The sequence below is a fragment of the Notolepis coatsorum genome (genome assembly GCF_963971535.1).
Source record: "Notolepis coatsorum genome assembly, chromosome: 2".
Taxonomy (NCBI): Eukaryota; Metazoa; Chordata; class Actinopteri; order Aulopiformes; family Paralepididae; genus Notolepis; species Notolepis coatsorum.
Genome location: NC_140166.1, coordinates 116080737 through 116107204, shown reverse-complemented (window position 1 = coordinate 116107204; position 26468 = coordinate 116080737). Strand labels below are relative to the sequence as shown.

The window sequence follows — 26468 nt, the reverse complement described above, 5'->3', positions numbered from 1 at the left end:
ATCCCCCTTCAGCCAGGGGCGGGGCTAGGGGGTGGCTACTTGGGCTCAAGCCCTGAATGTTTTCTGAAAAGCCCCGAATCTTTTTTTTTTTTTTTTTTTTTTCAATTAATCATTGTTACATGAAAATATGTTTGCACCAGATTTAGCAGAAGCTAATTTCCATCTGTAGTCTATCCAGCTGCTAACTGTATTTGAGTGAGTTAACTCTTGGTGTTATGGTAGACTCAGACCTAAGCTTTAAATCACAATCAACAAGTTGACAAAAACATAATTCTTCCACCTTAGAAAGATAGCTAAAGTCCGGCCATTTATAAATCAAAAGGACGCTGAAAACCAGATCCATGCCTTTATCTCAAGCCGACTCGACTACTGTAATGCACTCCTTACCGGCCTCCCGAAAAAATACGATGATAACTATTTTATTGCAATGCACTATTGCATTATTTTATTCTATTTGACTAACTATTTTATTGCACTGCACTATTTTACTTTGTATCAGTGATAATCAAACCGTAAACAAAGACGCATATTAATATGTGGCTGTGTTTGCAGGCCTAAAGCTATATTAAATATTATAGCTATGGATCTAAGAATATAGTCGATTGTCATTGAGTTTCTTCCGGTCAAGATGCAAAAAACAGACTTTTGAGATCTCAGACCCATCCCTAGTGATAACGCAGGCTGCCGGCATGTCTTTATGAATGGAAATATCGAATAAAAGAAACAACGATGAAAACTCGACTATACTCTGGTTTTCGGGGGTCCTGGCGCTCAACGTTCGGCGAGTTAACCCTAGATCTTAGATCCTAATATGAAAAACAATGTGATTTAATGTTCTATGTCTTACCTTGACTTTGTCTATTTTACTGCTATCTATTTTATGCTTTATGTCTGCACTTTATGCATTGCTCTTGATCTGCCAATGTTGTGCTCATTTTATGCCTGTCTTTTTGTACTGCTGTGAAGCACTTTGAGCTGCAATTCTTGTATGAAAGGTGCTATACAAACACAGTGTATTATTATTATTATTATTATTATTATTATTATTATTATTATTATTATTATTATTATTATTATTATTATTATTATTATTATTATTATTATTATTATTATTATTATTATTATTATAAATTATTATAGTTTGCTTCATTAATTAAAGGGTGTGAATTTAAGTGTTCTCTAGTGCCTTTTGTCCGCTTTAAGGTGGTGGTATAAGTTAAAGGTTGTGGTGTCGAAGTAAAAGAAATCCGTGCCCGCTTCCGCGGGCACCTATCTGGCCTAAGCCCCGGATCACCTACAATCCTAAATCCGCCCCTGCCTTCAGCGCCAGGTCTTTATTCAATGGATATAGTTTTAGACTGCAACATTTGCGAGTGCTTAAAATATATCTTATATTATAGCTATGGGTCTAATACACCCGTCGATTGTCAGTGAGTTGCTTCCAGTCAACATGCCCATGCCTATTTCCGTTTTATACCGTTTTGAATAGAGTATGGTTTGGGTGCTTCTGAGTAATTCCAGGAAAAAGACGAGAAAAAGGCATTTTAGTGTAATCCAGTCATCACGTTGTAATTTTTCGGCTGATTATCTAATCATCCTGAAATGGAATGAAATGGCCCTCGTAGCGGGGCGCCCCCCCCCCCCCCCCCACAGCAGCCAACGGTAGAAAGCACACACGGAGTCCACACAGATAGCTTTGATCGCGGGAGAAAGAAATATCAGATTAACGCAAGGTTTTATATATAGAGTCCTTACCTTGTCTCTGATGTAATGCAAAAAAAAGAATCCAATTATCTGATCGCCATTCCAGTTATCCACAGCGATCATGTTCCCAACATTACCAAGCGTTACACATGAACAGGCAGGCGGGGTTAGTATTCCATGCCGTCGGTGTAAAGGTCTGGCTCGCCTGAGTATTTAAACCCCACCTCCACGGCCCAGATCGGCTCATAAAATACACCAGCCCATTTCCAATGGAATGCAATAGCTCCGCAAGGCAGTAGAGGGCGGTGTTGACCGTCTGCCAGCTCAGACAGGGTCTGAAGAGTCTACAGAGGCTGCAGCCATGAATTATGAATAGATATAGCGAATAAAAGAAATAACGATCCCAAAAACAGTGAGTCTCGGAGCGCACTGCATTGAGAGAGAGAGAGATGGAGAGGGAGAGTGTAGTCCAAAAACGTACGGTTATGTATATAACCATAGTTATATGAGTATAGTGACGCTCTGCGTCTACTGCAATACTCTTCCATATCAGTATTAGCACTGAATACATTTTCACATGCACCTTTACACACCTCATCTGCCTGGCCACACCCCCATCCGCTCCTCTACATAAGCAGGGGTGTGGCCATACTAACAGCTCCTTCCCAAGTCTTTCACCACAAAGGCAAGACCACGGGGTACTCAGTGAGTCCGACGCAGAGCGTCACTATACTCATATAACTATGGTTATATACATAACCGTACGTTATATATCATATAGCTCCGCTCTGCGTCTACTGCAATACAGGAGCTGAGCAGAGCGGAAGCTCGACAAATGTACCCGTTGAGGCCCCCCACAACCATCAGAACCGGGGAGGACCCGAGCCCCCGGACCCCCCTAGCGGAGGACGGGAGGGTATCGGATCCGACTGTGCGAAGAGGAGTTTAGCAACTCAAACGCACAGGGTGAGCAGACCGTGGGACTTACCCACGACTACACAAACGCGCAACCCACATGCCACTAGGGAACGAACGGAAAGGAACAAATCCCTGTTACAACCCCTAATATCACGGGGTCAAGATCAAAAGCCCAACCCTGTGGCAAGACCGTAGCAGCGGAGCGCGAAGGAGGACCCAGACCCAGGAAGGGACTGGACCCCCCCGGAAAAGGGGGCCAGGAGAGGCCAACGACGCCGCAGAATCGAGACCCCACCAGGCGGTCACTAGTGACACTACCCCCCACCTCGCCAGCGTATTCGGACAGGGCCCATCCAAGAGCAGGCCCTTCCCCCCTACAGCACGCCGCCCCGAAGCACTCAAGAAGCTACACCCACAGCGGGAGCAGGGGAGACGACCCCCAAAAGAGGTCGATCCCTCAATCCAGGCAACAGGCCACTCGACCTGAGCCTGGAGCACTGCAGACTAGACAGGCGCCAAAGGGGTCTGCTGAAACAGCACCCCGGCGGAAGGGGCGTATGCTGGCATGTTGTGCACCATGTCGCAGCCTCCACAAAAAAAACCTCGACTCTCTAGAGGGGCCGAGGCAGAGAAGGCTGACATGATTGGCAGACGTCATGAAAGGTGTGGGGGCACACTCACAGGTAGATGGGGCCAAACCCGGCCTACCCCGAGAGTTGACTCCGCTACCAACACACCAGGGAACCAACCACCCCCTTGGTTCTAACATGAGGCGGTTGTTCCTATAACCCCCCAAGAAAAAACTCCAAAACACAACTGCGGGTATACCGCAGTACAAGTGTTTTCAAAAAGGGGTTAACCCAGGCCAACGGGTCGACGAAAACAATTTCAAACCCGGGCCCGGCGGACCGGGACGTACACAGGGATGCCAGAGGAGTTCTACAAGAACCACTGCAACAGCCCCCTCCCAGTCCTGCCTAAGCAGGAGAAGAGAGGGGCGAATAAGAATGGAGAAGGACCAGGCTCCCTCAGCACAGCGCAAGGTACAACACAACATGGACCAAGCAACAGTGAGGGGTAACACGTAGTAACACAACCACGAACATCTCCATAACGTCAAACCCTGCAACGCCCGGGCTGACACCCCCCCCCCCCGAAAAAAGCACAAGTCCCTCAGGGTACCAGAACAGCAGATCTGCGCCCCGGCGGACAACGGGTTAACTGACCTGGTCCGGCGCGACCAGAATCAGTCCCGTGCCCTAATCACGCCATCATCCCCAGTCCCAGGAGGGGGGTAGGTACGCGTGTCAATCCAAAACATTATAGAGGGCGCCACCCAGACGGTCCCCTTCGTACCGCGCCCGGTGGCCCACCCCAAGGGCGTGAGACCCCTCTACCAATGCTTTGATCTATTCTGTTAACATCCCCCAGATATGAATGAGAATTCATCGAGACAAGCCTAGTACACTGGCGCTCGGAAGAGACAAACTCCATCCCAGTTGCCCCATAAACACGCTGTTCCAATGATGAGCAACCAAGGCGCGCAAGCCCATGCATGGTTCCTATCAGAAGCACCCAGGGCCAGCACTATGTACACGTCAAGACCCAAAACATGTCAATGGACATTCTAACAAGAACCCAGATACCGTTCCTCCAAGCCGCCTGGGAGAACGACAAGAAGCCGCTTTTTTCACAGAAAAGAATACGGACATGGGTCCAATACGACGCGGCTGAGGGAAAACAACACCCCGTCAACCATGCTCCATAAAAGAGGGGACGGGGAGCGACGTACCCTATGACGGGGGGAATCCCATGACTCAACCGACCATTACAGGCGAGGAGTCAGGGAATTCCCTAAACAATACCCTGTCAACCTGCTCCATAAAGGAGGGGACAGGGAACCCCCAGAGAGACTTCCCACGTGAGCAATAAATTGAAAAGACATATTGCAACAGTGAGCTATGTAACAATTGGACTAGGACTCTCCGAGGAGGAGGCTCTGAAACTCTGAGGAGGCTCCCTCACTGAGAGGGAGGCTCTGAACTCACCGAGGAGGCTCTGAAACTCCCTGAGGAGGAGGCTCTGACCCAATATACACACTACTAGTAGGGAGCAGAGCAGAAGAACAAATCATCTCTACTGCGTTGCATCACCCACCAAGCTCAATACACATACAACAGAGCAGAACTTCTTTTTAAGTTCTACTCACCTTGACAATCTGATGAGGAGGCTCTGAAACTCTGAGGAGGCTCCCTCACTGAGAGGGAGGGTCTGAAACTCACAGGAGGCTCTGAAACTCCCTGAGGAGGAGGCTCTGAAACTCCCTGTAACAGAGGTCCACAACATGGAGCCTGAATAACTCACGGAAGTCTCACAACCAATAGAAACGCGCCCAGTGACGTACTCTATGGCGGGGGGAATTTCGTGGCCCACTGCCCAATATGGCATGGGACCAGGAAACTCCCCCCCCCCTACCCTGTGACGCGATGATCCAGCAACGTGACAGGAAGCCCGAAGGACAGGAGGTTTTGACCCCTGACCAATTAGAAAAAGGGGAGGAAGGTTTTACCAGTTCACCCCCTCATGATCCCTCACCCCTGATACGATGCAATGACAAAGCAGAGCCATGACACCAGTCATAGCATGCTACATGAAGCGTTAACAGCTTCACATAGACTCATGTGCGAACCTGCCATCTGAATTTTTACACCTTTCCTAAAGGAAGAAAAACACAGACCAAGAGAGGGCCCCTTTAAGGGCCCTGGTACAAGAGCTTACACATGTGACTTCTGTAGGCCAACACCTAATCCAGTTGTGGATCTTAACGACACACACAACCCTCCATCACAACTAAAAAGGCAAAAGTACACTCTCACTACCGTAAGAGGAACGCCGTTTTTCATAACGAGAGAAGACACAAGTCCTCGATTGAGTACTGGCCACAGGCCTTGCTAAGTCCACATGACAGCGACCAAACAATCTTTTCTAGAAAAAAAATTGCTTCTCTAAGCAGGAGCACAACCCCAGCAGAAGCTGAGGGGTTACACCGTATCCCCACAAACATAGTGAAACAATATATTGTAAACAAAATCATGTTTGAGGGGAGGGGGGGGGGGGGGGCAGGGAAAAACCGGGGGGAAAAATCACCCCTCACCACCTTACCCCTGATACGACTCGGTTGAACAGGTACAGCCCTGTTAATATGTGAACACGCCACCTGTTTATTGTCATCACAAGCTGAGAGAGGGACTCACCCCTCGATCACATGCCACTATGCATAGCTTTGCAGGGTTTTTAACCCAGCCAGTTCAAGTCAAGTCAAGAGTTTTAATTGTCACGGCATACAGGTATACAATGAAATGCGGAAATGCAGTTGTGAGCTCAACTACGTTGCCTAACGTTACATGAACACACAACTTCTCATCATCCAACAAAACCAGTTCATTTTTACCCATGTAAAAAACAACACCGTTTTCTAGGTAGAGAGAAAGCTATACCAGTGATCAAGACAATTCACACACAACACATGTCACATCCCCAAATGTAGTGAAGCAACATACGTTTTGGAAAAAAACATCGTTATTACAAAACATTCAGAAGGGAAGGAAGAAAGAGGGGAGAAGTGTCCAACGGACCCTTACCTGCACCAATGAACGCAGGCTGAGAGGACCGCAACACTGGTCTCCACGTTGATGAAGGTCCTCGCTGGCGGGGCAAAAGAAGCTAAGACGCCCCCCTCCAACAGCCGATCATGGTGCAGGGCCGACTACATCCTCTGTCAAAGATGATGTCGTAGTCAGAGTGTTATGGCCTGCTATTCTCACGGCTAATGTTCAACGGTATAGCATAAGCTAACAGCTAACTCCAGGCTAACTGGTAGCATCAGGCTAACGTTCCCAGCCGAGCGAGCATACAGAGCTAGCGTCGTAGCTAACAGCTAACTGGCTAACAGGTAACATAACCCAGCTAGAACGCAAGCCAAGCAGCTATCACCGAAACTGTACAACGGGAGAACACAATATAGGCCAACACTTCAGACAGCCGCCGTCTGTCCCTCTCCTCATCCGAAGAGAGAAGAGGAAAGAAGTCAACACAGTCTTCAGAACGGTGATTAACAGACACAGCGGTGCCGGCACAATTCCCTCATGGGCTGCAGCCGACTAGAGTGTGGAGGAATTCTTATAACGAAACACCAAACCCACTTCCCTCGCGCTGGGTAACTTTCATCTTGAAAGGTGGGGCCTCGCACGGTGACAGAGAGTATCCGTTCATCCAGAGATCTGGGGGTTTGAACCGCAGATTCGGATACGGTCCCAGGCAAATAGAGCTCACGATGAGGAGCCCATGTAGCGTGGGCATCAAACCAGAACCCTCTCCATGCCGCTAAGAGGCAGCAAAAAGGGTACCAGCCTGGAGCCGGCTTTCGTATGTCGTGTAGCCATTCCCCCCATAGCAACACAACTGGCGCTTGCATATCAAAACCATCACTCACCCGGAGAAGCAGCTAGCTCTCACAACAGCCGAGCGCCTCTCAAGCAAAGTCCAACTGCAGAGCGGAAGTAATACCTGTCCAACTGCAGCTTGGAGGAATGCAGGTGGGGATTAGGCCAGCGACGCGAGCCCCTAATACGAAAATGCCGGTGGAGGTCAGAATGATCATCATCTTCTAGACACCCCAGTGGCGAAGACATTATCGCTGTATTTCCTCAAAAATAGTGAGAGAGAAAACAAAGATATAATGTCAACGTAGCTCCTTCATCGTAGCTCCTATTCCTTTCTTCAATATTTCAGCAATCTCAAAGTGTGGTTACACAGGCACTTGCCGTGGTGAAAACTAAAGAAGGAGCTGTTAGTATGGCCACACCCCTGCTTATGTAGAGGAGCGGATGGGGGTGTGGCCAGGCAGATGAGGTGTGTAAAGGTGCATGTGAAAATGTATTCAGTGCTAATACTGATATGGAAGAGTATTGCAGTAGACGCAGAGCGGAGCTATACGATATATAACTGCCACTGCCCTGGTTCATTGCTTGTGGAGCACGATATCATTCAGAATGCAGTGCGCTCCGAGTCTCGCGCCTCTTCTCTCTCTCTCTACCAGATCAGGACCAAACAAACATTTTATTATTTGGACAGTATAATCAAAATGCTGTAGACATCTGTATTACCAGAACTGAAATAAAGGATCAAATTAAATCCCTGAAACACAGAAAAGCAAGTGGTTCTGACAATATCAGCAATGACATGCTGAAGGCCTGTGATTCAAATATGTTAGATGCTCTGTGTAAACTGTTCAACCTGATATTGGAAGCTGGCTGTTTCCCTGAGGCTCATCATAACCAATGTTCCCTCTAATTTATTTTCGGTCTGAGCAAACACTCAAACCTCCTGAGCAGACATCAGCAACTACTGAGCAACATACATCACCTGCCGATTAACCGGTTAGTTGATAAGCGGTGGTTTGTAAAAAATCTGAGAATCTTAATTTCCCTCAATGTCTAACATAAAAATATATACATTTAGCTGATACACAGATAAATAATACAAAAAGGCATATTATATTCCTTAATCAAATATTTATTTGACCATTGATTGACGATACAGAGCAAAGTCCTTACTTTGGCGGCGGCAGTGTGAGTCGTGTCACTTTTGTCGTATTAGGAGGCTGACTCATCATTATTTTATTAAGTGAATTATAATGCGACTTCAAGGGTGACCATATTGTGATTTTTTTTTAAAAGAGGACACTCTGCCTTCAGCCTCAAGATACTTAATGATACTCAAAGTTTACTCAAAGATGCCTTATCATTATAATATATTTAAAGTATGCCTCCTCTGTATGGATATAAAATTATTGTTTATATTATTTTATATAACAAAATAATATCTCTCTATAACCAAAGTTACTCAACATGCTGTATTATGCCTAAAGTAATCTCTCTGACAAATCTCAAGAAAATAACTAAATCAACCTGACAAAATAATATATATTTTCAAGTCTTACTGGACAAAATAAATAACAAGAACAATATGAAGTAATGTTCTAAATAATACCTCTTCTGTATTAGAAAATCCAGCTTTAAAAAATATATCTTTGTATCTCTTTACAATGTAATGTAAATTATAAAACAGTAACCTCACAAAGATACTAATTTAAAAGTGCACTATGCAGTTTCAGATTTGTTGCAATTAGTGTACGAAAACGAACTAATTTATTACACACATAATCCTTAGAATGATTGTATCATAAGCATCTTATCAAACCTCTAATCATTTTGAAGCATCAAAATAGTTTTCAATTATTTTCTTTCTCTCTCTGTATAGCTGCATTCTTCAATCAATTCGGTCAACTTTTCCATGAAACTCTCGCCTCGCACTGCTTTGTTTGTAATGTTTTTCTGTGTCCATGTGAGCTTTGAGATCGCCAGCACCTTTATTAGACACAGAAACATATGGTCAAGCTTTGCACGCGTTGCACTCCGCTTCCAATTAGTCTCGACCAGGACGATAAATTGGGAATCTTCTCTGCAGTTCATCTGTAATGTACATTTTCGCGTTTGCATTGTGAGGAGCCAGCAATGCTGGTCGGATCTGTCCACTTCCTCATCTGTGTGTGTCTGTGTCTGAGCGCGCAGTAGCGCTGCCCACAAAGCAGTGAAAGCGGGGCTTCTCTTGGTAACGTCACACGCAACAGGTTACCGTAGTATTCGGTGCAACGCGCCAGTCAATTTAACTACATGCATATTTTACACAAACGTTTCTGTGCGTGACAGATTTCAGATGTGCGCGGGACAGTGGCGGCTCGTGAATTCTTCACGGGGGGGGGCGGAATTAATTAGTATCCCCCTCTATCTCTCCTTCTCTCTCTTTCTCTCTCTCACACACAGCGCGACGTGGAATCGATTCGTTACACAATCAGACCTAGTGTATGTGTAGTATTATATACCAAGAATAACTTCAGTATGAGTACAGGGCTGTACACATATTTTGCATATTGTTAAACGAGCCAAGGCTAGCTATTAAACTATCGATATGAATCAAAAACGGGGGACCCTGATGTAAACAAGACAAACGTCTTTCTCTGGTCTGCATCCCCTTAACAATTGTATGTATTGAGCCGTACTGTATTGTACCCATTCTGCAATCTGTTAAATAAAGTTTTCATTCATTCATTCATTCAAACATAGACGATATTGAACAAGCCATAATCCACTTATTTCCAATCCAAAAGAAACTCCACTCTCTCTCTGATCAATACAATAATAAACACATTTGTATAACTTGTCATTTTAAACAAGTTACCATTCATTGTCTGGTTGATTTATGATCCACCCGCGACGAAAACAAAAACACAGCATAAAGAGAGCGAGAGAGAGAAGAGAGAGAGAGAGAGAGAGAGAGAGAGAGAGAGAGAGAGAGAGAGAGAGAGAGAGAGAGAGAGAGAGAGAGAGAGATAGAGAGCGAGAGAGACCGAATTAACTCACTGTTTACGTGGTCGAGACTGCATCCAGCTATTAGCTTGTTAGCATTGATAAAGTATATCCACTCCACTGTCCAGACTGTGTTGATGTCCATTGTCCATGCATGTCCACACTGCATCCATATATAGCTATACTAGCTGGCGTTCCTATCGCCCTGCTCTAAGACAAACTCTAACCTTAACCAACTTTGAAAGAGTGCCTAAGCTTAACCGTCGAAAGAACTTGCCGTCACGCTCTAAGACAAATAGCTGCATCACAACAACACAACAGCTACAACAGAAACTGGCATTGGCCAATCAGAGAGAGCGTCTCCGCGAAATGCGGCTACGTAAAAAACAGTCGTCGACCAATCAGAGAGCGTCTCCGAGAAATGAGGCTACGGAAATTATAGACGCTGCTGCTTAGACCGCTTCAAAACGCGCCCGTGTTCCATCATAATACATCATATTTCAACACACAGCGCGTTACGCACTGATTGGCTACGACGGATACAGCGATGAAATAGTGCACGGCGTGCACGCTCACTCAAATCGATATTGCGTCTAGCCCGAGAAAAATGCGGCGAGGAGAAATGCGGCTACGGTAACGGAACGTATTCTCTATCAGACAGTGAGTCACTTCCTGTTCAGGAAAACGATTATTTATATTTGATATATTAACGTTATATTGTGCATTGGAAACACAAACATACTTAAAATGAGTAAATATTATTCATTTTAAACATGTTTATATTATTTATAGGGCTATAAAACAAAAAAACAAAAAAAATGTCTTATTCTCCTCTCTTTTAACCAGGGTTAACCAGGGGGGGCGGCGCCCGAGCGCCCCTAGTGGCCAGCCGCCACTGGCGCGGGAGCATTTTGCCATGTGCGCGCGCGCGCACGGGCGCACCTTAGGGGGAACATTGATCATAACCCCCATCTATAAAAAGGGAGACAAATTTGATCTCAATAATTATAGGGGCATATGTGTGTGCAGTAACCTAGGGAAGTTAATTTGCAACATTATTAATGAAATAATCACAAACTGACCACATTTATGCTCTACCTACCTACCCTAATAAATCAAAACACCAAATTAAACTCCTAGAAATATTTTCATCTGTTATATTGATTTTAAGAAAGCCTTTGATTCAATCTTGCATCGGAGGAAAACCGTATGATCTGATCAAATCAATATATTTCATCAATAAAAGTGCAGTTAAGATAATCAATAAAATAACATATTTCTTTGTTGTAGGGCTGTACTCTCACTGTACATATACATTAATGAGCTAGCCAACATGATTGAGCAGTCTTCAGCCCCTGGCCTCACCATTTTAGATAAAGAGGTTAAGTGTTTGCTTTTTGCTGACTTGGTCCTGGTGGCATCAACAACCCAAGGGCTGCACCAAAGCACTGACATTGTTAAACAATATTGCGAGAGATGGGCCTTAAAAGATAATTTGGAAAAGAACATTGGTGACGACCAGACAGCAGGGAAATACCTAAAATCAAACTACCCAAAACATTGGAGAACTGAAATTGAATCAAAGACCAAAACAAAATGCTACAAGCAACTAAACATCCAGTTAGCATTGAACTCCCGGCAATAAAATAAAGAAAAAACACTCTCTAAATATAGAGTGTGTGATCACAGATTACAAATAAAGAAAGGGAGATGCATTAAATAATGGAAGCCAAGAGAAGAAAGACTGTGTAATCATTGTGATCTGCAGGAGGTCCCACCGGGCCATGGACTGTTCTCCCCTGCTCTACCTCTTCCCGCCCCTGTATGTGTTCCTTGTATTTCTGTCCCTTAGTGTTCTTTCTCTTCTCGCTCTGTTGCTCTCTTGATCTCCCCTTCTCTCTCTTGCTCTTCTTCTTGTTCCTCTGTTAGTCTAGTGTTACTGCCTGGTATTAGGTTATCCATTTAGTGTCTGTCGTCTGCTTTGTCCCAGTGTCTGGTGTCAGTCTTGTCATCCATAGTTGTAGTCCCTTGTGTTGTTTCTGAACTTTCTTTGTCAGTCTGTTTCCCCTCCCAGGTGTCTCCAGTTGTAATCATCCCAGGTGTTTCTCGTTTGTCATTGGTTCCTGTGTATTTGAGTTATTTGCGGCACGGTGGTGTAGTGGTTAACACTGTCGCCTCACAGCAAGAAGGTCCAGGGTTCGATTCCCACTTGGGGACCAGGTTTCCGCATTGCCAGGTACCCAGGTGGGGTATCTCCCAGGCCTTTCTGTGTGGAGTTTGCATGTTCTCCCCGTGCTCACAAGGGTTTCCCCCCGATAAGATAAACCCAATGGAAAAACATGCACAACAGATCGCTGATGCTGTCGCGTCCTTGACGAAGACGGGCAGGAGCACTTGGATTGGTCCCCGAGCGCGGTACCTCGCCGATGCCCTGTCTGCTCCCGGCTGCCCTTGGGGGGAAGGACGATGGGATGGGTTACGTGCAGAGCTCAATCGCATCCGCGACCCTGAGAAAAAGACAATGCATGTGTGTGTATTCCTGTGTGTGTGTGCCGCTTATTGCATGTCCCATGTCGTTGCATGCCGAATAAAGACACTCTAAAAGAGGTCCTGCATTATTATTATTTGTTTCCTGTTCTCTGTGTCGGTCCATTGTCTCTGTTGTACGGTCTATGTTGCACTGTCCATGTTCCACTGTCCATGTTGCACTGTCCATGTTCCAAGTAAGTGTTTCCCGTATTTGAAGTTATGTTTAGTATTTAGAGTTAGTTATTGTGTATCCCCCCCTCTTCCAGTTGTTTTTGTAGTTTAGTTTTTATTTACCCATGTTCTGTTTATTCTTATAATATAAAAAAACCCTCTGCCTGCCTTTCATCTTGTCTGCTCCTGGGTCCTGTTACACCACCAAATTGTGACAGAATGGACCGACCAAGAGAGGACCCAGTGGACAAGAGGGTACGGTATGACCTCACATCCAAGATTTGTTGGACCAAAGTGGTTTCTCTAAATGGTGTTTACTGTGATGAATCGGATACTTGACCTAGCCCCACAGATAGGAGGGATTGCTACGTTCATGACCAGAGAACTCTCTCAGGCTATGAATCCCCAGTCAACACCCCAGACTGTATTCCAACCCTGCACTACAGCCCCTACAGCTAGCATGGCCTCTACTGCTAGCACAGCCTCTACAGCTAGCATGGCCTATACTGCTAGCACAGCCTCTCTACAGCTAGCATGGCCTATACTGCTATCACAGCATCTACAGCTAGCATGGTCTCTACTGCTAGCACATCATATACAGCTAGCATGGCTTCTACTGCTAGCACAGCCTCTACAGCTAGCATGGCCTATACTGCTAGCACAGCCTCTCTACAGCTAGCATGGCCTATACTGCTATCACAGCATCTACAGCTAGCATGGTCTCTACTGCTAGCACATCATATACAGCTAGCATGGCTTCTACTGCTAGCACAGCCTCTACAGCTAGCATGGCCTCTATTGCTAGCACAGCCTCTACAGCTAGCATGGCCTCTACAGCTAGCACATCTTCTACAGCTGGCAGGACCTCTACTGCCAGCATGGCCTCTACAGCTAGCACGGAGCCCAACATGGAACTGCTGAGAGGTTACTCTAATACCCTAGTGTCCAATTGTCACCTTTTGAGGGGTGCCGTGGAGCCTCCAAGAAGAGACAGGGTTTCCTACGCCACAGAGTCTCTCAGCAACCCTGTGCTACTGGGTCTCCACTGCCCAGTGCTACAGATTCTCCACTGCCCAGTGCTACAGATTCTCCACTGCCGAGTGCTACGGATTCTCCACTGCCCAGTGCTACGGATTTTCCACTGCCCAGTGCTATGGATTCTCCACTGCCCAGTCCTACACATTCTCCATGCCCAGTCCTACACATTCTCCACTGCCCAGTGCTACGGATTCTCCACTGTCCAGTGCTACGGATTCTCCACTGCCCAGTGCTACGGATTCTCCACTGCCCAGTCTTACACATTCTCCACTGCCCAGTGCTACGCATTCTCCACTGCCCAGTGCTACGGATTCTCCACTGCCCATTGCTACAGATTCTCCACTGCCCAGTGCTACAGATTCCCCACTGCCCAGTGCTACAGATTCCCCAATACCTAGCGTTTCCTTTCCCATCTCTGTGGAGCTTCCCGCTCCTGTCCCAGAGGAGATCCCCGCTCCTGTCCCAGAGGAGATCCCCGCTCCTGTCCCAGAGGAGATCCCCGCTCCTGTCCCAGAGGAGATCCCCGCTCCTGTCCCAGAGGAGATCTCCGCTCCTGTCCCAGAGGTGATCTCCGCTCCTGTCCCAGAGGAGATCCCCGCTCCTGTCCCAGAGGAGATCTCCACTCCTGACCCAGAGGAGATCCCCGCTCCTGTCCCAGAGGAGATCCCCGCTCCTGTCCCTGAGGAGATCCCCGCTCCTGTCCCTGAGGAGATCCCCGCTCCTGTCCCTGAGGAGATCCCCGCTCCTGTCCCTGAGGAGATCCCCGCTCCTGTCCCTGAGGAGATCCCCGCTCCTGTCCCAGAGGAGATCCCCGCTCCTGTCCCTGAGGAGATCCCCGCTCCTGTCCCTGAGGAGATCCCCGCTCCTGTCCCTGAGGAGATATATATATGTCCATCACTGGGCCAGAGTGCGGAGGGTTTGTTGTGTTGGGCTTTGTGTGGCGCCTCGGGCACAGAGGGGACACTCGTCGCTCAGCGGTGTCCTTGCTGTGATTCTCCTCTTCTCGTCGCAGACAGACGGCACTTTAAACATCCGCAGGATGAAAACAAACAACGCATTTGGGAAATGGTCTCGCTATTTGCTAATTATTCCAATAACGAGGGGATAATGTGTTTCCTCTCTCCAGGCAACAGTCGGAACGTCAGCATTATGACAAGCAGGCAGAGACCGAAAGGAAGCGGTGAGATGGGGGCATTTTAGATTTAGAAGGTTATGCCAGGATGTATTTAAACCTGTTACAATATAAAGATGAACATATCTATCTCTCTTTCTCTCTCTAACGTATCTTCAGCCTGCACACTTGAACACGCTGTAAACTAGAGGGTAACATCTCTTTCTATCTCTCTCTCTAACATATCTGCCTACTGTCTAGTGCTCTACATAGTTTGTACTGCCTACTGTCTAGTACTCTACAGAGTGTGTACTGCCTACTGTCTAGTACTCTTCAGAGTGTGTACTGCCTACTGTCTAGTACTCTACAGAGTGTGTACTGCCTACTGTCTAGTACTCTACAGAGTGTGTACTGCCTACTGTCTAGTACTCTACAGAGTGTGTACTGCCTACTGTCTAGTACTCTTCAGAGTGTGTACTGCCTACTGTCTAGTACTCTACAGAGTGTGTACTGCCTACTGTCTAGTACTCTACAGAGTGTGTACTGCCTACTGTCTAGTACTCTACAGAGTGTGTACTGCCTACTGTCTAGTACTCTACAGAGTGTGTACTGCCTACTGTCTAGTACTCTACAGAGTGTGTACTGCCTACTGTCTAGTACTCTACAGAGTGTGTACTGCCTACTGTCTAGTGCTCTTCAGAGTGTGTACTTCCTACTGTCTAGTACTCTACATAGTTTGTACTGCCTACTGTCTAGTACTCTACAGAGTGTGTACTTCCTACTGTCTAGTACTCTACATAGTGTGTACTGCCTACTGTCTAGTGCTCTTCAGAGTGTGTACTTCCTACTGTCTAGTACTCTACAGAGTGTGTACTGCCTACTGTCTAGTACTCTACAGAGTGTGTACTGCCTACTGTCTAGTGCTCTACAGAGTGTGTACTGCCTACTGTCTAGTGCTCTTCAGAGTGTGTACTTCCTACTGTCTAGTACTCTACAGAGTGTGTACTGCCTACTGTCTAGTACTCTACAGAGTGTGTACTGCCTACTGTCTAGTACTCTACAGAGTGTGTACTGCCTACTGTCTAGTGCTCTTCAGAGTGTGTACTTCCTACTGTCTAGTACTCTACAGAGTGTGTACTGCCTACTGTCTAGTACTCTACAGAGTGTGTACTGCCTACTGTCTAGTACTCTACAGAGTGTGTACTGCCTACTGTCTAGTGCTCTTCAGAGTGTGTACTGCCTACTGTCTAGTACTCTACAGAGTGTGTACTTCCTACTGTCTAGTACTCTACAGAGTGTGTACTTCCTACTGTCTAGTGCTCTACAGAGTGTGTACTGCCTACTGTCTAGTACTCTACAGAGTGTGTACTGCCTACTGTCTAGTGCTCTTCAGAGTGTGTACTGCCTACTGTCTAGTGCTCTTCAGAGTGTGTACTGCCTACTGTCTAGTGCTCTTCAGAGTGTGTACTGCCTACTGTCTAGTGTTCTACACCGAGTAGGTAGGGTATGTTAGTAAAATCAGTGGTGAAGGTAATGTACAGTATGTAAATAATCGTCATTGCAAATAATAATTTGTTATTAAATGACCTGCCTGGTTAAATAAATGTTACATGAATACAAATAGAAAATAGTGGATGTCTTCTGGGGATAGAGAGAGAAAGAGAATACTGGACAGGCCAATTAGGGGCCCAGGCTGCCCAGGTGAGCCTCATCAGCTGATGACCCTCCCAACAACAGGAACTAAACAGGAAGTTCAGCAGCCCCCACAGGGAGGGCGCACTATGCTAACGTGTTCAACAAGTCGTTTTGGCCTGCTGGTATACGCTCATACTTATAACTGAGGACTCGCAGGTCAGAGAGCACCGTGCTCAGGTTTTCATACCAAAACACCACGATGCATCATGCAATTATGCAGCAATGGGATGGAGAGATAAAAAGTGATGCCTTTACAGATAGCGGTGAAAGACAGTCCGCCAGAGTTACAAACACAAACACACTTTCAACAACTACAACAACTACAAATGCCCTGGAGGCTGAGGTGAGGTTTTCAACTCACTTACCTTTGACCTCTTTGACCTCCATTCCCTCTGCCCTTTAGATAGATATATAGATAGATAGATAGATAGATAGATAGATAGATAGATAGATAGATAGATATAGATAGATAGATAGATAGATAGATAGATAGATAGATAGATAGATAGATAGATAGATAGATAGATAGATATATATATATATATATATATATATATATATATATATATATATATATATATATATATATATATATATATATATATAGACAGTGGTGCGATGGTCATGGGACGGGGTTGCACGGCGTTCCACCAGGTATGTGAGCATGCGCTGCACTCGACTGATGCGCCAACTCGCCAAGTACCCACCTGCCTACTTTGCATAACAATAGCTTAGGTCGTCAGGTGTGTTCAAATACGTCCTCAGATACATTTTCACACAAAACTTGTGAATGAAATGTGTTACATTCTTTATTGTCTTTATTCTGTGCGCATGCAAGGGACCATTTATGCGCATGTGTGGGAGCGCACGTGCACGTGAACGCGCGTGCATGTGGCATCATTAAAACACAGTGCAACCAGGTATGAAATCACCAACGCACCACTGTATATAGATAGATAGATAGATAGATAGATAGATAGATAGATAGATAGATAGATAGATAGATAGATAGATAGATAGATAGATAGATAGATAGATAGACAGACAGCACCCCCCCCTCCCCAACATGACTCTATAGTTGCCATAGCTACGGTACCTAGCAGGGCCATGAAGCAGATGCAGATGGCGAACAGGGAGCTGAAGCTCAGGCCCACATCCTCTCTGTAGACGGCCAGCGTGGTCTGGCAGTGGCGCCCCCGGTACCCCTCGGGACAGTGGCACGTGAACTTGGAGGGTGACTGGGCCACACAAGTGCCCCGGTGGCACGGTCTGGTGGCACATAGTGTGTAGACACATGACTTCCTGGTCCCATTCACCCGGATCATGTGACCCGTAGGGCACCTGAAGGGGGGCGGAGTTGAGGGAATAGAGGAAGGAAGGAAGGGGTAGACGAGGAAAAGGGGTCGGAAAAAGAGAGAGAGAGAGAGATAGAGATTAGAATATTTGATATTTATTTAAAAGACGATACCAGTCTCAATATGAGTTTTAGCTCATTTATTCATCATCACACATATTTTTGATTATGGTAAATGGACTGCAGTTTTTATCCAAAGCGTTTTACAACGTATGTCTCACATTCACCCATTCACTCATGTAACTGAGGGGTACAATTCCCTGACTGTATTGCGAGTATGGTATCATTAAACCACTACTTAGTTATGTACTTTAATTACTGGCCATACAGTACACGGTATATCTGGTGAACACCCACACAAGAATACGGCTTAACAAAAAAAGTTATATTTAGAAGTATTTATTATTAGAGCAGCAACAATAGGTTACAATATTGAGAATTATGAATTGCGCTTATATGGCAAAGAACACTTAAGTAGGTCAAGAGCGTAAGTCCATGAGCATATTAAGATGGGTATAACTGACGCCACCTGTAGCATAAGAATTACATAAGGCACACTCGTAGTCAGCTGGAGATACTAAGGGGGTTCCCTCCGGTTGTAAGTCAGCAGGGGAGAGGAATGGTCGGGAGCAAAGTCTGGATCAACGAGGAATAAAGAGACTCCAGATACAGGAGACAGTGCAATAATCCTTTGGTCCGTAGACAAAGCAACAGCTATACTCCGGTATGCAAGACAGCATGGATGAAAGCTAGCCAGCCTCTGTGGGTCCCAGAGGCGGGCTTGACGGTGCTCCTCACAGGGTAGATCTCACACAGCAGTGGGGTAGACGGTTCTCTGCTCCAGCAGCCACAGTACCAAAGCAATATAATCCAGCCGGAAAAGGCTCTGCATTCGCCGGTGTAGGTTCTCCGGTGTACATATCCAACGGTTCTCGTCTAGGACTCCTCGGATGGCGGCACGAGTTTAGGCCGCCTAGCCTGGATAAGTGCACTAGCTCGGTACGACGAACCGGTGGTAATGCTGGTCACTGTAGAATGGTAGCCGCACGATACACTATAAATAATAGACTATTACTTTACAATAGAATAAGTCGAACTCGACGATACAGCGTTAAACTCTGACACTTTAGCTATCAATTCGCACACGGTTCTCAAGGCTCTATTTAGGGGCAAAAGGGGCCCACTTCACGGCACGTTGTATCGTGGTGAAGGCTTCAACGTTTTGGGTCAACTCACTTTTAGGCTAAGTGCTTCTGTATCCAACTGCGACGTATTTATACGTAAGGTGAATAATCTAGTGCCAACCTCAGTTCTGTCTCGTATTACTGCGCAAACCTGGACATGTTGAGACATGTCTTAGCGGTAGCTTTGAACTTGCCATTGGGGGTATGGCCGTTGGCGCCTAGGGGTCGCTGTCCAATAGGAGAACGAATATTATGGTCTGGCCTGTACCTAGGTAAAGGGATATTCCGTGTATATATACAAAGAATATACAAGGGATATCAGACGATATACAAATATTATACAATATATCTCAAGCAATAAATATATATATTCGGTTTAATCTGACCCTTTGTAACAGCCGCCTCCTAATTAGTCCGCACCTAATTAGATAAGCAGAGACAGATTAACCGTCTTGTCCACTACTCAATGTCCGTTGTGAGGAGTAGGGCAATTCACAAAGTCAGTGGGTCATGGTCGTCAGCAAGGGAGTCAGGTAGCCTTGGCAACTCTATCAGCCTCACCACGGCTCGGGTGTATGTCCGTCCCTGGACGAGCACTTCTGCCGCTCTGACCTTTCCGTCGGCACCAGTGATCACTTTGCTTACGCGGCCGGCCGGCCACATAGCTCGGGGTAGTGACTGGTCTATGATCATGACGACTGTGCCCTCCGTCAAATTGTCTCTTTCTTTTACCCACTTCTGGCGGGTCTGTAGAGACGGTAGATAGTGGAGGAGGAAACTGTTCCAAAACTTGTCAGCCAATACTTGACTGTACCTCCACATTCTTCTGCCGATCGCTTCCTCAGGTCTGTACACTGTCTGTGGGAGCGCGGGGTCCAGCCGCACCATCAAGAGAGTGTTGGGGGTGACTGGGTCGACATCTGCTACATCACTTGAGACGTAACCGAGGGGCTTTGAGTTCAATACTCCCTCGATCTCTGTGAGGACTGTCGTGAGGACTTCTTCCGCCACGGTCTGGGCCCCAAGCACGGCGTACAGGGCTGTCTTTATTGAACGTACTTCTCGTTCCCAGGTTCCCCCGAAGTGAGGGGCGTTCTGGGGGTTAAACTGGAAATCAATCTGAGAGGGGGCGAGGTGGGTCTTAAGTTCTGGGCCCATAGCTTGGAAGCTCTCTCTCAGCTCTCTTTCTCTGCCTTTGAAGTTTGTCCCGTGATCAGACAATAATATAGACGGTTTTCCTTTCCTCCCTGTGATTCTCCGGAAGGCCATAAGGAATGAGTCCGTACTCATGGTTGGAAGGAGTTCTATGTGTATCGCTCGGGTGGTCATGCATTTGAATACAATACCCCACCTCTTCTCCGTCCCTCTTCCTTTCTTCACATACAGCGGGCCGAAGCAGTCCATACCGGTGGAGTGAAAGGGCTTGTCGCCGAGTCGGAGGCGACAGGGGGGTAGGTCGGCCATCCTGGGTATACTGGGCTGTGCTCGCCACTTGCGACAGTCTAGACAGGTCCGCTGGAAGCGTCGTACTGCTTCTCTTCCTTGCAGTATCCAATAGCGACGTCTGATCTCAGCGAAGACTCTCTCTGCCCCAGCGTGGTGCACGTCCTCGTCTCATTTCTTTATGATGAGCTCTGTGACCTTGTGTCGGCTGTTGAGAACTATAGGGAACTTGACGTCATCCGTTAAGTCCGGGGCCCTTCTCAGACGACCACCCACTCTGATGAGATCATGGGCGTCGCGCTCAGGGGCCAAGTGGAGCAGTCTGCTGTCTGACGGGACTGGCTTTGATCCCTGCAGACAGTCTAGCTCGTCGGGGAACGAGTCTCTTTGGGCTCACTGTAGCAGAAGGAGTTCTGCTTCTTCGTAATTAGCTGCATTAATGTCAGTAGTGGAGGGAACCTCAGGGTGGTGCCACAGGAATGTCTTTAACTGTGCACTCTTAAGGGTGGGGCAGTCGTCTATGTTGGGGTCTGTGGGGACTGGTGTGTGTGTCAACCCACAGAACATAGATTTCTTCATCTCTGCCTCCTCTTGACTAGCCTCCCGTGGGGTGGGGTTAGGCCACTCTTCTTCCGGGAGCTTGAGGAACTCGGGACCGTCACTGTAGATATTGTGATGTGTGAGGTCATCCAGGGACATTCCCCGTGTGATGACGTCTGCTGGGTTCTGTTTTGTGTCCACGTACCTCCAGCATGCTGATTCTGTTAACTCTTGGATCTCTGTGATTCTGACTCCCACGAAGACCTTGTATCTACACGAATCGGACTGGATCCATGTGAGTACGGTCATGGAGTCTGACCACAGGATTGTTCTTTGCACCGGGATGGTGAGTTCACGTTGGATTAACGTGGCGAGTTGCGCTCCTACTAGGGCTGCGCAGAGCTCTAGACGCGGGATCGATTGTTGCTTGCGGGGGGCTATCCTTGAACGAGCCAGGATGAAGGCGGTATGTATTTCTCCTCCCTCCTCTCGGGCCCGCAAGTAGGCCACCGAACCGTAGGCTACTTCGGAGGCGTCGCTGAAGACGTGCAGGTCCATCTGGCACGTCTCCAGCCGCACTGTGGGTGGGAAGTAGCTGCGGCGTATGTTGACACCTGGGAGCGAGTTGAGTTCTGTTTCCCACTCTCTCCATGTGGAAGCAAGGTGGTCGGGTATGGGGTCGTCCCAGCCCTGGTCCTTGTCCCACAGCTCTCGCACAATCATTTTTGCCCTGGTGGTGTAAGGTAGAATACATCCCAACGGGTCATATTGTCTGGCGAGTGTTCTGTATACACTCCGTCTGGTGGTCGGTAGTGAAATCGACCTTCCCTGCTCCTTGGTCAGGGGTGTGTGTCTATAATGGAGCGAGTCTGTTTTGAAGCGCCAGACTAGTCCCAATGTCATTTCTTGGGCTTCACCTGGGATGGTCGCCATCCAGGTCTCGCTGCTTGCTGCCTTGTTCTCTGGGGAGAGGCTGCGCAGTACTTGAGGGTCGCTGCTGGCCCACTGCCGGAGATCAAAGCCGCCTTTGATCAGGGAGGCGCGGAGCTTGAGTAGGAGGGCCTCGGCCTCTTCTGGCGTTGAGACGCTTTGCAGACAGTTGTCCACGTAGAAACTCTTCTCTACACTTTGTCGGACCTCCTCGTCAGCTGCTGGGTCCTCTGCGACATGTCTTTGCAGTGCGAACGTAGCACAGCATGGGCTGCATGTGGTTCCGAAAGGGAGGACTTCCCATTGATAGATGGATGGTTGCTCATCCCCGATCCTCTCTCTCCATAAGAACCGCAGCAGGGGCTTGTCCTCTTCCACTAGTCGCACCTGCAGGAACATGATGTCACCGCTGATGGCCACCTTGTTCTGGCGGAAACGTAGCAACACGCCTAGTAGAGAGGGGCAGAGTGTTGGACCGGGCAAGAGTTCTTTATTCAGATTCTGTAATCCGATCTGGTAGCTGCAGTTAAACACAATACGATCCTTGCCGTTGTGGTGGACCTTGTGGTGGGGCACGTACCATGATTCGGTCGTCTGATCGGCCTCTTGAATGTCAATTTTTTTTATGTGTCCCGCTGTGATTAGCTTGTCAATCTCAGCGCGGTACACAGTGGCTTGAGCGGGGTCTCTGGCTAGGCGCCGCTCGGTGTTCAGTAGATATCGCTCCGTTGCTTCTTTTGAGGCGTGGAAGGTGGGCATACCCTCTCGCCTCAAGAGTGGAGTTGCGTATCTCATCACTCCATTGACCTCGACTCTCTTTGTCCTCTGCTCGAGGAGGGCTATGGCATAAATGTCTTCCTTGGAACGAATGTGTTTCTTTTCGTTCTTAAAGGGCATTGTCTCTAGTGTCCATAGCCTCTCGACGTGCTGTAAGAGGGTGGTGTCTTCTTCTGTCACTCTGGAGTGGAGGCAGCGAGTGGCTGCTGGTCGGTTGGGAGACCTGGAGAGGGGGCCTTGTAATGTCCATCCTAGGCGGGTCTCGACTGCTGCTGGACAGCCTCTGGGCCCAATGTGGACCCGGTCCGTTGGGATGATGAGGTGTGCGTGGTCGGATCCTATGAGCAGGGTCGGGGTGGCGCCGTCGATGAGCGGTATAGGTAGTTGACGCAGGTGCACGTATTTTTCCATCAGCTTGGAGATGGGGTAGGTGTACCGCGACAGGCCTATGTCTTGGCTGGTGAAAGCGTTAGTGATCCTATACCGCTTCTCTGGCTGCCCGCTTGCTGCGATAGTGAAGGAGACGTTCTCACCCTTTATTGTCTTCAGGTCTCTTCTTATAGTACGAATTGTCATCGTTTCTTCGCTCCCCCGCAGACCCAGCTGGGCTGCAGCGGATGCGAGGAGGAGAGTCTTTTCTGACCCGTCGTCAAGGACGGCGTAAGTGTCCATTACCTTGTCCTCGTAGCTTAATGTCACTCTGACCACTTTCAAGAGCACTCGGGAGCTCCCGCTGCTGGCGGGGTCAATATACATGACGCTTACTCTGGTGCTGCTTGGGGGTGCGAGTTTATTCCTGTTGCTGTCATGCAAGACGTCCAAGTGGGCGCCGTCACACCGGCTGCACCTCTTCTTCAAGTGGCACTCGGCTGCCATATGGCTGCGCGCACAGCGGTAACAGCGGCGGTTGGACTTTATCCATTGACTCACCTCGTCGGCGGTCATCTTCTTGAAAGTGTCACATTGTGACAGCCAATGTTCTTTCTCGCAGTACTGGCATACAATCTTCCACTTCTCTTTCGTCGAGGGGGTGTTGTGGTTCTTGTTCCGCGGTACTGATTCGGCTTGGTGCATGACGGTCACCAGCCTGCGGTTATCGTTGGATCTCCGAGGTCCATCTCTGGGGCTTGGTCCACTCCGCACGAACGTATCCAGTCGTAGGCTGCTGACTTCTCTCGCGAGGAAGTCGGCCAGGTCTAGGAGGGATGGCTCGGGACCGTCGGGATCACGGTGGTCTCTTTGCCGCCTGAAGCGCTCTTGTCGGGCGGGAGGGAGCTTCTCTAATATCCTTTCTACATTAGAGTTAGCGTACAGTTCGTGTCTACCCTTTTCCTTTTGGGCCCCCAGCATCCCTACCAGGGATTGTACCTTGATAGAGAGGTCATCCAATGAGCGATTGTCTGTGGCGGGGGGGAGACGGTCAATATTCCTTATCTCTTGTATCACGTAGTCCCATATGCGTCCATAACGCTGGTCGAGGGCTGCTAGAGCCGCGGTGTATGGGGTACTTGAGTTGGAATATGCCAGCGCTATATTATGCGCTCTGGGCACCTTCAGGTGCTTGAGGAGGATAGCATATTTGTACGACTCATCAGGGACGTCGGACATCATAGTCTCTAAGCACATCCGTAATTCCGTGTACTGTGCTCTGTCCTCGTGCATAAAATCCGGGAACGTCGGTGTGCCAAGGTACGATGCCATGGATGGCTGGCACATCGGTGAGCGTTGGGGGAGAGGCCTCCTGGGCGAGTCTCCCCGTACGTGTCGTCGTGGGCTGGTACTTGGTGGGTACCAAGGCCCGGGTACCCAGGTGCTGTTCCTCGGGGCTAGCTGTGCGTCAAACTCACCCCTGAGTTGAGTCGGGGGTCTGTAGCGCAGGGCCTCGGGGGTAAAGTCTGGGCTGTACTGGACCTCCTGGTCCTGTGGAGTACGATGCTGCTGGTGGGCTTGACCTTCCTCCTCTTCCTCTTCCTCTGCTAGGTCTTCTAGATCTTGAAGTCGTCTATTCAGTCTCTCGGCGGCATAGGCCGGTTCTTCCCGGTTGCTGGGTCTCGCATGGACCGGTCGGGGAGGGGGTTCGGAGACGTGGATAGGCTCTTTCTGTTGGCCGGGCTCCGGGTCACTTGGTCGGGTAGGGGAAGGTGCCCTAGACCCTTGTCTTGATGATGCCCTGGAGCTCCGTGCGGAGAGAGGGGGTGTCGCCCTGGCAATCAATTGCTCCATTATCTGCGCTTGTAGTCGGTCGCGCTCTGCTTCGCGCTTGATGTGAGCGAGGTCGCGCTCTGCTTCTCGCTGGGCTTGGGCTGCGTCGCGCTGTGCATCGGCGGCGGCGCGCTGGGCATCGGCGCGGTCTCTTTCAATATTCTCTTCCGTCTGGAGGCGTCTGGTCTCCAGGCGTATGCGGTCGTCTTCACTCCTTTGCTGCGCCTGGAAGCGCTCTCGCTGGGTCGCAGAGTGTTCGCGTTCACTAAGGGCTTGCGCTTGGAGTTGCGCGTGAAGGCGCTCTCTTTGGTCTGCAGATTGTTCGCGCTCACTCAGTTGTTGAGCCTGCAGGCGTTCTCTTTCCATGGTAGAGTGTTCGCGCTCACTTAGCTGTTGCGCCCGGAGGCGCTCTTGTGTCATGGAAGAATGTTCGCGCTCGCTAAGCGTCTGTGCTTGGAGTCGATCGCGTTCAGTGGAGGCTGCCAGGGTGGCGATGAATGCCTGCGCCAGCATCTTGTCCGCCTCGCTGGGGGAAGACACTGATGGAGGTGATCGGCTTCTGACAGTGCTCGTTGGAGATCCGTTCTCCTGGCGCGCCCCGAGGAGGTCTATCTCCTGGGCGCGCTTCTCTTCTGGTAGTGGGTCGGGTTCCGTCCCTGGAGCGCTTTCTTTATCCTGGAGCTCTCCGGGGACCGTCCCGTTGACGTTGTCTGGGGGTATAGTCATGTCATGTCCCTCCTGGTCCCCCCCGTGAGCTTGGTCAGTTACGTTAGAACCCACTAGGGCAGGGGTGGCCAACCCGCGGCTCGCGAGCCGCATGCGGCTCTTTGCCCGTCAATGTGCGGCTCTTCCATCCATAAAAAAAAGAAAATTACTTACTTTTTTTTATGTCACTCATTCCATAAGGACGTAGAATAAATATTTACAATTTTTTTTGAAATGGTCCATTTGCATGTTCTTGGGATCTGAATCTAGGGACATATATGGATCAGTGTCAGAAATAGTGTGTCTGTTACTAGGCTTGAGTAAATTGTAATGAACCAAAGGAGAATATCAATTATATTACATTTTTTGTAATAACACCATGCTAAAATTGACCAGACCTGAAAAATCTAAGCAAATGAATAATGGGAAGATTATTAAACAGAAGGTTTTGTAGATACAGTACTGAATTCTGCCATCTTTTTTATAATGTAAATTTCTCAACCATTTTTCATCGTATTGCAACACCGTTTTTTGCAAGACGTTCACAGAAAGGTAGAGAAACTAACTGCGTTCTGTTTTATGGCAATAACGTTCAGGTTTGTGGGAGATAATCCCCAAAAATAAGAGAAATAAAAAAGTAAATCCAGAAGTCAGATGATTGACAGGGGCTGGTGTGAGCTGGGTAGGGTAGTTTTTCGAAATTCGAAAGCCCTGAGTCTCTTCCTTCAAAAGACTGCACT

The 26468-nt window shown here is 48.1% G+C and overlaps 1 protein-coding gene across 1 annotated transcript in view; it reads right to left on the bottom strand.

Moving 5' to 3' along the window:
• Positions 1-26468, bottom strand: part of LOC311223493 (neural-cadherin) — a gene marked incomplete at both ends in the record, with an annotated part of 1556546 nt that overhangs the window by 38811 nt on the left and 1491267 nt on the right. The window contains 2 exon segments of the mRNA XM_084308277.1: positions 14048-14658; positions 17690-17934. Coding sequence (XP_084164403.1) covers positions 14048-14658; positions 17690-17934 — 856 coding nt within the window.